General features: G+C 37.7%; 1 protein-coding gene across 1 annotated transcript; it reads left to right on the top strand.

Moving 5' to 3' along the window:
- Nucleotides 1-12442: 12442 nt before the first annotated feature.
- On the top strand, nucleotides 12443-15174 carry LOC114759410 (pentatricopeptide repeat-containing protein At2g37230-like). The gene has a single exon (XM_028948587.1). The coding sequence runs from the start codon at nucleotides 12586-12588 to the stop codon at nucleotides 14875-14877; it is 2292 nt and encodes a 763-aa protein (XP_028804420.1). The 5' UTR covers nucleotides 12443-12585; the 3' UTR covers nucleotides 14878-15174.
- The last annotated feature ends 79 nt before the right edge of the window (nucleotides 15175-15253 follow it).

The raw sequence follows: 15253 nt of genomic DNA, 5'->3' as shown, positions 1-15253 counted from the left end.
TCAATACACAAGCTATTTAATTAATTACTTAAACTAAAACGTATATATATAAGTTAAAATTTCTAATTCTATGCTAAACCCAAACCTCTCATAACCCATAATTAAGTCTTTTAGCACAAAATTTATATATCCTCACAATCCAAAATTTTCATTTAAACCTTTCAAAGTATTTACTTTAATACAGATTTTTCTCAAATTTTTAAATCTGAAATTATCATATTAAAATTCAAAAATCCTTTTTTAACTTTAAATCTCAAAAACCAACCATTAGAAATTCAATATACATCAAATGCATCTAAGTAAATAATTTAATCAACAATTTCATGGTATAAATATCATATTTTTCATAAATAAATATCTGTTTAACTAAAATAATTCATTTAAAAATATCAGGTCAGTCAATAAATAAAACTAAACTGATAGAAATGATCTACTAAAATAGCTCTACAATACTATGCTTACCTATCATCAAAACTCAACACTTGCTTCAAACCCTAAACCCAAAAATTATCTCTAAACAGTATAAAACTACCATCATTAGATAGATTTAGATGAGTGGAAAAACTTTCATGAAGAGAGTTTAATGAAAAGAAGTCATTTGGCTTACCAAAATGATCTGCAAAGTTGAAACCCTACTGGAAAAATGAGAGAAGGCGCCGGAGAAGTTGAAAAAGAAAGACGTTGAAATGTTTCTCTCCCTGGCCCCCCAAACGGTTAAAATAATATTTTGGCATAAATTCCAGTTAAAGACCCCATATTAAAATGGGACAAAATTATAGTTTGGTACCCCTTTTTTCCCTTTTTTTTAATCCGTTTTATTATTATTATTATTCAGTAGTATACATATTTTATAAATCTAATTTTCAATCATTCTCTTTTCTTAAATAAATAGAGAATAAAACTCATTTATCAAGCATTAAACTCCTTCTAAACTTAACTAAACACTAGGAATAATAATAATAATAATAATAATAAAAATTGGGATGTTACACTCTATACAACACCCATAGGCTATGAACACACGCTCAAATCTGTTGTTCCTTGCAACCACCCATTTTGCTACTGTTTTGTCATCGGTTTCCTTCAACCGGTCACATATCCATGGAATAAGCATGTAAGTTTGATCAGGTTTGCCATGTATGTCCTCCAACGCTTTTTCCTTGGCCCTGTATGCTTGCTTGTATGTTAACTTCACACCATAATCTCTTTCCAACCTCTTTTTTATATCATTTGGATGCATGTCTATATGATCCCTAACCTCTTCAATTATAATTGATGATGTCAAGCTAGCTGATCCACCATGTGTCACGTGAAGATTGTCTTGGGCATTATGAACATGCTCATTTTTAAATGTCATTATACGTAAAAATGCTGGAGTACTCTTTCCAGCTGCTCTTGCACTGATCCTTCATGGACAACCTTCAACATTGCATTTGACATACATATGGGCATTAGAATTGTTCACATATTTATACTCAAATTTGTTTGCAATGCTGAATTTGTGTAGTTTCTTCTTGAAATCATCCGCATCTGGAAAAGTTTGCCTCAATCCTAACAATACTGTCTTCCATTTCAGGGAATTCATTCCTGGTAAAGGAGTTGGTGCACTTTCTACTGCACATGGCAGGCTAAGAACATTTTCAGCTGCTATGTAATTCACACATTCGACAGCATCCTCAATCATTGGCTCATCATTTTGCTGTGACAGTCCCGACAATTTTGACATACTGCATGTATAATCACAACATTTGTTATGATATTAACAACAACATTATCGCAAGTAACAACTTCCATAATCAGAAACTTGTGACTTACCTATTTCGATCAGCCACTTCTTCCTCCGTATTCTCATTACCTTTAGCTGCTACGTAAACATGTGCATTACTATCATTATCCTCAAATAGGTTGTCAACTTCATCATCATCAATAAGATCTATTAATATCCAATCATTCAAGCCCAATGTGTATTTAATGTCGCAACCATTACTATCTACACCAAACCATTCTCCTATCATAACCCTTAAATCTTCAAGCCTTATACCCTCCTTGATCACTCTTACCCTGACAGTTCCACCATAGTACTTAACTTCACCATCACCATTTTCTGCAAACTTCCCACCCACATGAAAGTAACAAGCAAGACGCTTTAAAGATGTTGACCCAATGTTAGATGTCATCAAAGCTACCTAACCTACACCAGAGAAGCATAAATCAATATTTTAGTTCCCTAATAATCAATTTCATTTATCAGGATTTCAAAACTTTTCTTACAATTTCACAAAAAATGCAACACCCAAAAAACGCGCGCACACACTTGCTGCATTGACAACTTAAATATGGGATTTTACAATTCCAATAATGAATTTGACAACATTGACCAACTCATGCTTGCTGTTAGCCCTCAAACTTCATGCCCACGTTATCAGTTCTCACCATTTTTCCATTTCCGATGTATCACTCTCTCATCCTGGTCAGATTCTTCATTTAAACCATATACACTCATAAACTCATCCCCATTAGACCATGTACCAATAAACCGACTTGAAAACCCAAACCCATCATTAAGCTCCACTTTCTTATGTAATACCCAAGTTCAACCCCTTCTCACTACAAACCAAGTTACCCACAAAGCAATTCCACCGTAATAAATCATATTTGTAGAATGGTGAAAGTTGGAGGAGTAGATAAGAGCATTTTAGGAGAAATTTTCCTTACCTTTTTCGTCTTCTCAGCGTTCGACTCTGCTCCACCTCCGTTTTCAGCTTCTGAGCTCTCCCTCTTGTTATGTGTCATGTCTTTATTCTTCATGTGTTCAGACTGATTCAGGGGCATTTCAGTCTTTGGCGAATTATCTAAATTCCAGATTGATACCCCATGCCCATTTTGTCATTTCAGTGATTTACATGCCCATTTTGTCATTTCAGAATTCAACAGTCATTTTCTTGTCATTTTCCCATTATTATTCTAGTTGTTGTCATTTTATAAGGTATAGTTATTATTTGTTAAACTATTTTTGTCGTTAATATGTAATAAAAAATTATAATAAAATTCGTTATAACACTACAAAAAAATATGTTAATTCTAGCGGTTAGAGTATTACATTTCTAGCGGTTTTAACCGCAACAAATCAAATTTGTAGCGGTTAAGGAAATCGCTAGAAAAACAGGTGCAAGAAAAAATTTCTAGCGGTTATCGCAACCGCTACACATCATGGTCAAAACGATAGAAAATTTCTAGCCGTTTCTAACCGCTAGAAAATATCTGAAGGAGAAACATTCCTAGCGGTTATAAAACCGCTAGAAAAGTTCCCGGAAAAAAATTTCTAGCGGTTTTATAACCGCTAGAAACCTGCAAAACGAAATCCATTTTACCGGGAATTAAATAATTTCAGTAGCCCGCGAAAATTACTAGCGGTTACAGAACCGCTAGAAATGTTTGGAATAACCGCTAGAAATGTTTGGGAAATTAAATTTTCCCGCCAATTGAATTTTAGGAATGGCGGGGAAAAATTTTCTAGCGGTTTGAACCGCTAGAAATTTTGGCGCAAAATTTAAATTTGACGAAATATTTCTAGCGGTTCGGAACTGCTAGAAATGTTTACCGTGCCAGAAAAAAAAATTTATGGTTTTTCATATTATAATTTTAAAAACCATTAAATAAATTATGTTGAAGAATTTTTGTTAATTTGTATAATTAGTTATATGTTACATTTTATATATTCAAATTTTGTAATAAAAAATATGTAATTAAATGATGAATGTGTCAAAAGAAGTGAATTTAATTTAATAAGATAATTTAATTGAATATTTAATAAGATAGTTGAATTGAAGATGATATATTTTGTAATATTGAACCTATAGTATTAGGTTGATGAGTATTTGAATCAGTTGAGGAGGGCATGACAAGTGTGGAGAAGAAAAATCTGAAAGGAAAGGAGAAATAAATATGTTAGTAAATTTTAAATAAAAACAAATAAAAGATACAATGAATTATAAAATAAAATTCACTTACCATAGAGTAAAGAGAAAAAAACCACCATATGAGATAGTAAGAAAAAAAGAGAGAATTATGAAGAAGAATAGGAGAGGAAGGAAAAGAGATGGAGTAAATGAATGTAGAGAAGATATGGTATTTATAAAGATCAGCAACACATTTGTAGCGGTGTTTTTGTAGCGTTTTATTGCATTTTGTAGCTGTTATTCATTTTCTAGCGTATATATAAGCGCTAGTATTTCGTAGTGGTTATATATGTAGCGGTTATTAACCGCTAGAAATTTAGTATTTTTTATTTTTTAAAATCTGAACGAATTTTAATTTACAGATATGTATTTTGTAGCGGTTAATAACCGCTACAAATTACAATTCCGTAAAGTTTTCGTGATAATACATTTGTAGCGGTTATTAACCGCTACAAATGCAATTCCGTGAAAATACATTTGTAGCGGTTGGTAACCACTACAAATTACAATTTCGTGAAAAAAATTTGTAGCGGTTGTGTAACCGCTACAAATGAAAATTTTTTTATTTTTAAAAAAACTGTACGAATTTTAATTTATACATATGTATTTATGGACGAAAATTTTTTTAAATAATTTATTTTGGATGCTGCTATTCTCCATCATCATCCGGCCTGAAAGGACACATTTTAAAAAAATTTGTTAAATTTATATTGTATTTGGAAAAAATTAGTAATTAGTAGTTAATTATTTAAATAATTTAAGAAAAGACGTGTACCTGATAAATGGCAAATTATCATCTCCTTGAGGAAAGAAGTCTTCAAAATTCGAGGGTTGGAAGGGTTCACTGTCGTAAATAATGTCACCATCACCCATATCGTAAAGATCCCGTGGCTTGAGGTGAACGACCATATTCCAGTCTTTATGTTTCTCGTCCTCGACATAGTAAATTTGGTGTGCCTCAGAAGCAAGGATATATGGCTCATCATCTTCAGATGCCCCCGTATGAATAAGTCTAGAGAAATTGACTGAGGTGATGCCCAAATGGTCAGTAGCGAGTCCCCGTGAAGTTGTCGTATTTGCCCAGGAGCATTTGAACAGTGTCACGGTGAAAAGCTGGTAACTCAACTCAATAATGTCAATTAGCTTTCCATAGTAAGTGACGCCTCCAAAGCGCATATCGCCATCACTACTGCTAGCATAACATCTCGTTCCGAATGTCCCGCAAACTCCAGAGTTTTGTGTGAGCAATCCCTGATCACGTCCAACCGTACAGAACTTGAAGCCGTTGACATTGTACGCGGTAAACCTTCGTGCATGGTCTAACGGACCGAGAGAAAGAGCTTTGAATTCATCTGTGTATGGGCTGTTGTCATTACGTATTCGACGTGTAAACCAACTGGGAAACTCTTTGTGGACTCTTTTATCAATGTCAGCAGAACGCGCACGGCCCCGTAGCTGACGCCTGAGATAACTCCTAAACTCACTATAGTAAAGTGTAATTTGTTAGAAGAGTCAGTAAGAAACAAATATAAAGTGTAAAAGCTAGTGAGCTTATATGATATATATACTTACTGCATGAAGGGTTCAACTTGGCTGCAATTTATCAAAACGTGTCTGTGTGCCTGGAGTTTCTCTGTAGGAGTGAGTCTGAAGAATTCATATCCTCCAACTGGTTTCCCAACAGGAGGAAATAAAGTTGACGTGGAAGGACCAGGAGGAGAATCATCTACGCGACGCGGGCGGTTAAAAGATGTCTCCATGTCATCAAAGTACCTCGAACAGAAAGTTAGGACCTCATCTCCGGAATAACCTTCTGCTATTGACCCCTCAGGCCATGCCTTATTCCTAACATATGATTTTAATTTTCCCAAGTACCTGTAAGTTAAAATTGCATTAATAATTACGAGTAAATGAAAGAACAATGTGAAATTTAAAGAGGCGGGAATAAAAGATAATCTAGTACCTCTCTATAGGGTACATCCATCGATAGTGAACTGGGCCAGCAACCTTTGCTTCTCGAACAAGGTGGACAGTCAAGTGAACCATAACAGTAAAGAATGATGGAGGAAATATCATCTCCAAGTGACAAAGTGTAAGAATAATTTTATTTTGCAGCTGATCAAGCTCTTCCGCTACCAAGACCTTCGCACACAACTTCTTGAAAAATGAACATAATTCTACCAAAACCACCGATACATCAGAAGGAAGTGTGTTTTTCAAGGCCAATGGAAGTAACTGTTGCATAAGAACATGAGAGTCATGACTTTTCAACCCAGTAACCTTTCGAGCCTGCAGATCGATACACCTTGAGATGTTGCTAGAATATCCATCTGGTACTTTTATGTTCTTCAACGTCGAGAGGAAGATATCCTTGTTCTGCTTTGTCAAGGTGAATTTAGCTGGCTGAAACTTGTCGTTTTCATCAGGCCAAGCCTCTTCACGAATTCCCCAGGCCCGTAAATCTTTTCTAGCTGCGAGATGGTCTTTGGACTTTCCAGCTTCATTGAGCAACGTATATAGCACATTATCGCACACATTTTTTTCAATATGCATAACATCCAAACTGTGTCGTAGCAAATTAGATTCCCAATAAGGAAGAGTGAAAAATATGCTTCTCTTCCGCCATTGCATAGGTTGCGTATCAGATGTCCCACGAGATCGTCGTCCCAATCGTTCGGGATCCACACTCTTACCAAACTCGACATGAACATCTTCTAACTGCCGCAAAATATCCATACCAGACAAAGTAACAGGAGGATCTCTCTTCTCCTGTTTCCCATCGAAGCGAATCCGTTGCAATCTAAGTCTGTGCTTGGAATCAAGGAACCGTCGATGTCCTATGAAGCACCACTTGCGACTGTGTGGAAGGCGACATGGCACAGAATCAAAATTGCACTCAGGACAGGCCAACCCAGTATGCACATTCCAGCCAGACAAAGTTCCCAAACCGGGAAAATCACTTATTGTCCACATCAAGGCTGCACGGAGATTGAATAGTTGCTTGTCATGTGAGTCATATGCCTCAACACCATTCGTCCATAGGTCGATCAATTCGTGTATCAACGGTTGCAGGTATACGTCAATATCATTTCCTGGTGCTTTCTTGCCAGGAATGATCATGGAAAGCAAAAAGGAGCTCTGCTTCATGCACATCCAAGGTGGTAGATTGTATGGAATTAACACCACCGGCCAGATACTGTAACTTGTGCTCATGTTTCCGAAGGGATTAAAACCATCGGTTGCCAATGCAAGACGTACATTTCTAGGATCATTGGCAAAGTCTGGAAATTTCGCATCAAACGCTTTCCACGCCTCCGAGTCTCGTGGGTGCCTTAACCTACCATCTAGGTTTTCCTCAGTCGCGTGCCACCTCATGTGCTGAGCCATTTTTGATGACATATACATTCTTTGCAACCGTGGTTTCAAAGGAAAGTATCTAAGAAAATAATATATTAAAAATTTAAAATACCGAATATTTAAATACTAAATATTGACTCAATTTAAGAAAATTGATGACATAATCAATTGTTTTAAGAATTTCAAATATCGAATATTTTTAGAGACGGAACAAGTAACACGCTGTAATAATTTGTACCTGAGAATTTTGGCCGGTTTCTTCTTTTGCTTCTTGCCCTTCCGTACCGACTTATAGCGTGACGTCTTGCATCTCGTACAAATCTCTTTGTTGGCATCATCTCCCCAGTATAGCATACAGTCATTTGGGCATGCATCTATCTTCTTATAGTTCAAGCCAAGCTTGTTAATAATCTTTTTTGCTTCGTAAAAAGATGGAGGGAATTCAGCTTGGGGGAAAGCATCTCCTAGTAATTCCAGCAACATAGACATCGCCTTGTCAGTCATACCGCACAAGCATTTGATGTGATACAGCCTCACCAAGAATGACAACTTCGAATACTTTGTACACCCAGAATAAAGAGGCTTGTCAGCTTCGGTCATGAGGTCAAAAAATTCCCGAGCAGTTTCGTTTCTTAGAAACTTCGGTTGAGGTCCCTCTACTTCATCTTCGTTGGGATTCGAGCTTTCGTGAACACCAAAAGCATCACGCACAGCATCATTCACGGCATCGGCTTCATCCACTCGAACTCCCATCCGTGAAACTACTGGCACTGACTCAGCACCCATATCTAGCCGTTCCCCATGTAGTTGCCAAAATACGTACTCTCGCGGAAAAGGCTTAAAGATTAAATGTTCCCTAACAATATCTTTGGGATGCCACTTTTTGAAATTACATTTAGGACAGGGACACTGAATCTTACCATTTACGGCAGCATTGGCGAAAGCAAAATCCAAGAAATAGTTTAGACCAGCCAAGTATTGCGGAGTCGACCGGTGCAAGTTGATCCACGACCTATCCATCACTAATAATGCTCAAATTTCGTGAAAATATGACACAGAGCTCAAAGAGAAGTTAAAATGGAATTCAGTTGGAGTGCTTCAGCTTATAAAGGAGGCTGGTGGAACGGTCATTTTTTTGTAGCGGTTACAATACCGCTACAAATTTGTAGCGGTTTTAACGGAAATTTTCATTTTCCAGCGGTTATTAACCGCTAGAAATTCTAAATATCGGTTACAAACCGATAGAAATTTCTAGCGGTTTAACGGGAATTTTGTGAGAATTTTCTAGCGGTTATAAAACCGCTAGAAATTTAGGCCAAGAACTGCTAGAAAATTAGAAAAATTTTCTAGCGGTTTACACGAACCGCTAGAAAGTTTCACGATGCTTAAAATCCAGTTGAATTTTCTAACGGTTTTTCAACCGCTACAAACGACATTATTTTTAAATATTAAATAGAAATACCGCACAATAAATTAATAACATTACAAAAATAAATATTTAGTAAATTAATAAATGATTATAGAATTATTTTGATTAATTAACATGTTTAACGTGTTTAATAAATTGTAATGTTGATGTTGTAATAAATAAATAAATATTTCAATATTAATTAGTACTTGACATAAATAAAATTATAGAAATAAATCAATAAAGTAAACAAATAAATATAAAATTTAAATAAATATCTAAATAGTATATAAAACCGTAAAATCAAGATTCTAATAAAATCCGATACAATGAAAGCAAATCATGGGTGGGGGGCAGAAGCAGCATCATCGTGATCATCCTCTGCTGAATCCTCCGGCTGGGGGTGGGCAGGCCGCTCAACCTGCCGGGACTGGACTGGCGGATGGGGGGTAGGGGCGGGACTGGTGGCATGTGTAGGTCGGGGATGTCAGGAACCGAGATGTTTGGAGCTATACTGACCACCACATGACGCAGAGCCGTAGCAGCTGCCAAGAGCTGGTCAAGCTGCGTCTGGAGCTGACGATCACGCTCCTGGAACTGACGATCACGCTCCACGATCCTGGCCTCGAACTCTTGTCTGAGCTCCTCTCGCAATTCCTCTGAGGATGAGGAACCCGGCCGCTTCGCACTCGCATGAGAGCTCCCAGCAGTATATGAAGGGCCAGCGCCACTTGAGCGGGGCAACCTAGTCGGTGTAGGTCCAAGTCCAAGCCCGCTAACTCGACCAGGGTGCTGCGGCCGGCCACGACCCGCTAAAAGTGAGGCGGTGGGATCCAAGGCAGACCCCTGAGACTCACGCAACTCGGAATCGACCTGAGTCATCCGTGCCTACCAAAATTAATATAAAGAAGTTAATTATAATATAATGATATCTACACTGTGATATTATATTAATATTTAATTTATTACTTACCGCTATCTCCTCAACCTCATCCGACGCACGCCCGTCTCGGGGTCTATACACCATCGGCCACATCTCGCCATAAGTGGGCGTGTATCCCCGCTCCTGCTGCGTCTTTTCCCTCTGTAAATGAAATCAAAGAAATAATTAGTTACAAATTAAATACATATACATATTTAATAAATTTATTTCAAGTACTCACAATCTCGTCATAAGTGATCGCAAAGCTCCTGGATCCAGCCCTATGACGTATCGTCTGATGCCTGACGCTCCCAGCATTTCTCCTAGAAAGAGCCTGAAGCAAAATGTAAAAAAATTAAATTAAATGAGTCAAGTCGGATAAAAAATAAAGAAATTATAATTAATACAATATTATCATACCATCTGGTCAGCCGTCATCCTAAAATAGACGTAACTGGACCAGTCTTGGTCCGGGACTCCACAGGTACATCTGCCAGTATCTCCTGGAGGGGCCTCGTCCCGTCACCTTTCTTCTCCCTCCACAGGTCGGCCCTCCTGTTCTTCCATGCCATCCCGAGCCTCTTGATCGTGTCAGCCCTCAACTCCTCCCCCATAATAAATTTACTCTATGATTAAAATAATAAATTAACTAAATAACAAATTTTAAACAAATAATTAAGCAATTTCAATAATAAAAAACAAATAATTAGTTTTTAACTAATTTAAGAATATTATAAACAAAATATAAATTAATCAAAAACAAATAATAATTAAACAATTAAGTCATTTAAATGAAAAATATTTTTACTCAACTAAATTTAAAATTATTATAAGTAATAAATTAATGAAATCAATAACAAATTATTTTCATTTAACTACTTTTAAATAATTTAAATAAAAAATATATATATTCATTTAACTACTTTTAAAAATATTATAAATAACAAACAAATTAAATAAATAAAAAATTATAATCAAACAATTAAATTATTTGAAAAAAAATATATAATCATTTATTTAAATTAAAAAAAATTGTAAATAACAATTTTATATTACCTTCATTATTTCCCAGCCTTGCTGCTTCTTGTCTGAGGTGATCTTCTTCCAGTCCTGCACGTAGATGGGGAACAGCGTCCACTGCTGACCAAGGAGGCGCACGTACTTGTTGTACAACTGGCCACCTTTCTTCGTCGGTTGGCCCAACTCATTGAGCGGCACAACCACTCGTCCGCTCGTCATCATAGACAGCTCTCTGGCTGTCAGCCTCCGATAGGACCTGTTCCCCTCAGTGTCTGCAAAATTTAATTAAGAAATAAATTATATATCAATAAATTAATACAATTTCTATATAAATTAAATACTGATCAAAACTTTAAAAAGTTAAATAAATACTTACCGACAAATTCCACCTCATAACCAGCTTGACGTCTCGGAGCAGGACGCTGCGCAGCCTGGGGATACTCATTCCCCTGATCCTGCTCCTCCTCCTCCTCCTCGTCAGCAGCATCAGCATCAGCATGGGGTTGCTCATCCCCAGTAAAATGAGCTTCCTCAGTCCGCTCAATATCATCCTGCTCCATAAAACTAAGGATATCCTCCTCGCTAAGATCGTAGTCATGAATGCTGGGGAATGGCTCACCAGCATCATGATGAACCTCAGTGGGTCCAGCTCTCTCAGGATCAACTGGGTCTTTCCCGTGTCGACGAGTCATCCTAATAACAATAAATAGTAATTATTTATAAATGAAATAAAAAGAAAAATTATTTATAAGCTACAACATAATAAAATAAATAAAATAAAACATAAAATAAAAAGTATTTATAATAAATTACTATTTTTACCTGAAAATAAGGATCTGCAACTGAATCAGAACTCGAATATGTTTGTGGAAAAAATTCAGCAGAGCTTCGCTTCCAGAACGATTGAAGAAGTGAGAGTGTGGGGGGGTATATATAGACCGAGAAATCCTAGCGGTTCGGTCCAAACCGCTAGAAATTTCTAGCGGTTTTGGGCCGAACCGCTAGGAATTCCCAACGGTCACATGTGCCTCGGGAATTGGCTAGCGGTTCGGTCCAGAACCGCCAGAATTTCTCTCGGTTCGGGCCAGAACCGCCAGAATTTCTGGCGGTTCGGTCCAGAACCGTTAGAAATTTCTGGCGGTTCTGGCCCAAACCGCTAGAAATTTGTAAACTCCTCGGGGAATGAAAAATATTTCTACCGGTTCATGCATCAACCGCTAGAATTTTTAGGTTTCTAGCGGTTTATTGGCCTGAACCGCTAGAAAGTAAACGTTACAAATTTGGCGCCAAGTTCCCGCCAAAGCCCGGGGAATTTTCTAGCTCTAATTTTCTAGCGATTAGGTCGTAACCGCTAGAAATGTGCGGGCAATGGTCAAACCGTCTGTATTTTGCAGCGCTTTTTAGAGAAACCGCTAGAAATATTTGGAATTTCTAGCGGTTTAGTTGAACCGCTAGAAATGTTCCGCTGCTACTTCAACATTTTCTTGTAGTGTAACTACTTTAGCTATTGTCATTTATTCTTTTTAAACTAAAAGTATTTAAATAATTTCATAACAAGTTAATCTCACATTAGTTTATAGAGACTCATCGTTTAAATTTGTTGACTTTAGTTTTGAATTTAGCATATGAAAATTATTAAATTGTAAATCAGATTTTTTGTCACACTCTAATAAGTTTTTGCTACAGTGAACTTATAAATAGTAATGGAAAATCTGGTTTTTTTTTTTTTTTAAAAAGGGATGCAAAGGGAAGAAGGTGCGGACTGGCTCCTGAGGACTGTAGGGCGTCATTTAGGTCATCTATGGCGCCGCTCACTAAGGCGCTGAAGTGTTCCTCGTTGCAGGCGGTTCTTCTACACTAACACTAACGGCGTTCGACGAGCACGACGTTGCAGTTGTATCCCTGACACTCTGCTTCTCATGGCTTTCGTCTCCAGCTACAAGCTTCTGCGATGCAGACCCAGTGTTCAACTCGTTATCCCCAAAGTTTCAGTCTCTTCCACCCTTGATCTCGTCCGCTTCTTCAGTTCCGCTGAGGATTCTTCCTTTGATGGAAGCGCCGCCCATGATGATGAGCCAGTTGCATCCAGTCCACAGCAGGAACCCAGATTCCAGAGGGCTGCAGATCAAGAACCGAATATGTTTCAGAGACGCCCAAGAGGTAAGCATCAAACCCCTGAAAAATTAGAGGATGTTATCTGCAGAATGATGGCGAACCGTGCTTGGACTACCCGGTTGCAGAATTCAATCCGGAACTTGGTTCCGGAATTCGACCATTCCCTTGTTTATAATGTGTTGCATGGCGCTAAGAAAACAGAGCATGCGTTACAGTTTTACAGGTGGGTTGAGCGTGCTGGACTTTTTAACCATGACCGAGACACCACTTTGAAAATGATTCAGATTTTAGGTCGCTCTTCGAAGCTAAACCATGCTCGGTGCATTCTGTTTGATATGCCCAAGAATGGTGTTGAGTGGGACGAGGATTTATTTGTTGTATTGATTGATAGTTATGGTAAAGCTGGAATAGTTCAGGAGGCTGTTAAAATCTTCCAGAAAATGAAAGAATTGGGTGTAGAAAGAACCATTAAATCTTATGATGCTTTATTTAAAGTGATTCTTAGGAGGGGACGGTATATGATGGCGAAAAGGTATTTTAATGCAATGTTGAGGGAGGGAATAGAGCCCACTCGTCATACATATAATATCATGCTCTGGGGTATGTTCCTGTCTTTGAAGCTGGAGACTGCTCTGCGTTTCTTTGAAGACATGAAAGGCAGAGGCATTTCGCCAGACGTGGTAACTTATAACACTATGATCAATGGGTATTATCGATTTAAGCAGGTGGAGGAGGCGGAGAAATTATTTACTGAGATGAAGGGAAGGAACCTTGTGCCTAATGTGATAACTTATACTACGATGTTAAAAGGGTATGTTGCAACAGGGCAAATTGACAATGCGCTTGCGACCTTTGAAGAGATGAAGTCATCTGGTATCAAGCCAAATGCTGTCACGTTCACTACCTTGCTTCCTGGGCTTTGTGAAGCAGACAAATTTGTTGAAGCTCAAAATGCTTTGACGGAGATGGTGAATAGATATATTACTCCTAAGGATAATTCCATCTTCCAGAAATTGCTGACTTGCCAGTGTAAGTCTGGTGACTTGGATGCAGCTGCAGATGTACTAAAGGCAATGATTCGACTGAGCATTCCTACGGAAGCTGGTCATTATGGAATTTTAATTGAGAATTTTTGCAAGGCTAATGCATATGATAGGGCAGTAAAATTATTAGACAAGTTAGTTGAGAAGGACATCATTTTGAGGCCACAGAGTTCTTTAGAAATGGAACCTGGTGCTTATAACCCGGTGATCGAGTATCTGTGCAATAATGGTCAGACTTCTAAAGCAGAAACATTTTTTCGGCAGCTAATGAAAAAGGGTGTCCAGGATTCAGTTGCTTTTAATAATTTGATCTGTGGGCACTCAAAAGAAGGCAACCCTGAATCAGCTTTTGAAATTATTAAGATCATGGATAGGAGAGGAGTTCATAGAGAAGCAGATTCTTACCGGCTGCTTATTGAGAGCTGTTTGAGGAAAGGTGAACCAGCTGATGCTAAAACAGCTTTGGATAGCATGCTTGAAAGTGGAAACCTGCCAGATTCATCGCTTTATAGGTCAGTTATGGAGAGTTTGTTTGGTGATGGTAGGGTTCAAACTGCAAGCAGAGTAATGAAAAGTATGGTAGAAAAAGGGGTGACGGAGAACATGGACTTGGTTGGTAAGATCTTGGAAGCCCTTCTAATGAGAGGTCATGTTGAGGAAGCCCTGGGCCGAATAGATTTGCTCATGCTTAACGGGCATACACCTGATTTTGATAGCCTTTTATCTATTCTTTGTGAGAAAGGAAAGACAACTGCTGCTTTGAAGCTGTTAGATTTTGGTCTTGAGAGAGATTGTATTATAGACTTCTCAAGTTATGATAAAGTTTTGGATTCCCTCCTAGCAGAAGGAAAGACCCTCAATGCATATTACATTTTATGTAAAATTCTGGAAAAAGGAACTACATCAGATTGGAGTAGCTGTGAGGAATTGATCAATAGCCTTAATAAGGAGGGTTACACAAAGCAAGCAGATGTTTTATCTAGAATGATCAAGGGACCTGAGAGAAGCCCGCTGAAGAAAAAAGGCAAGAAGCAAGCTAGCATGGCTACCTAATGTATTCCGTCTTCATCATTTCTGTTTTAGAGGTTAGCAGTATGATGAGCTATTATTTCAGAGCAATAATTTGTCACAAATGGATCCAAAGTTGTAATTCCCTTCGACTGATTGTGATGTTCTTCATGCTGGATCCCAATCATCTAGGCTTAAAATTGCTTATTTTTATGGTTCACATCCACCTAGTGATATCCAAGTTATCCAATTTTTTTTTTTACATGACATGTTTTGTTGGAATATTGTAATTGAAAACTGAATGCCGGTTTTCTATTTAATGTTTAGAAAATTCTCCTGAAATGTGAATTGGATAGAAGTTGATTGCTTTTTGTACTGCCGTTTCATACCTGAGTTTCCCAAAAATAAAAAGCAACCTTGC

The sequence above is a fragment of the Neltuma alba genome, unplaced genomic scaffold (assembly GCF_004799145.2).
Source record: "Neltuma alba isolate B1F8T4 unplaced genomic scaffold, ASM479914v2 tig00010842_pilon, whole genome shotgun sequence".
In the NCBI taxonomy this organism is placed as follows: Eukaryota; Viridiplantae; Streptophyta; class Magnoliopsida; order Fabales; family Fabaceae; genus Neltuma; species Neltuma alba.
This window is presented reverse-complemented; position numbering and strand designations above follow the sequence as displayed.

Bases quoted from the DNA above. Each gene is read 5' to 3' on its own strand.
- LOC114759410 (XM_028948587.1), top strand. From the start codon at position 12,586: ATGGCTTTCGTCTCCAGCTACAAGCTTCTGCGATGCAGACCCAGTGTT.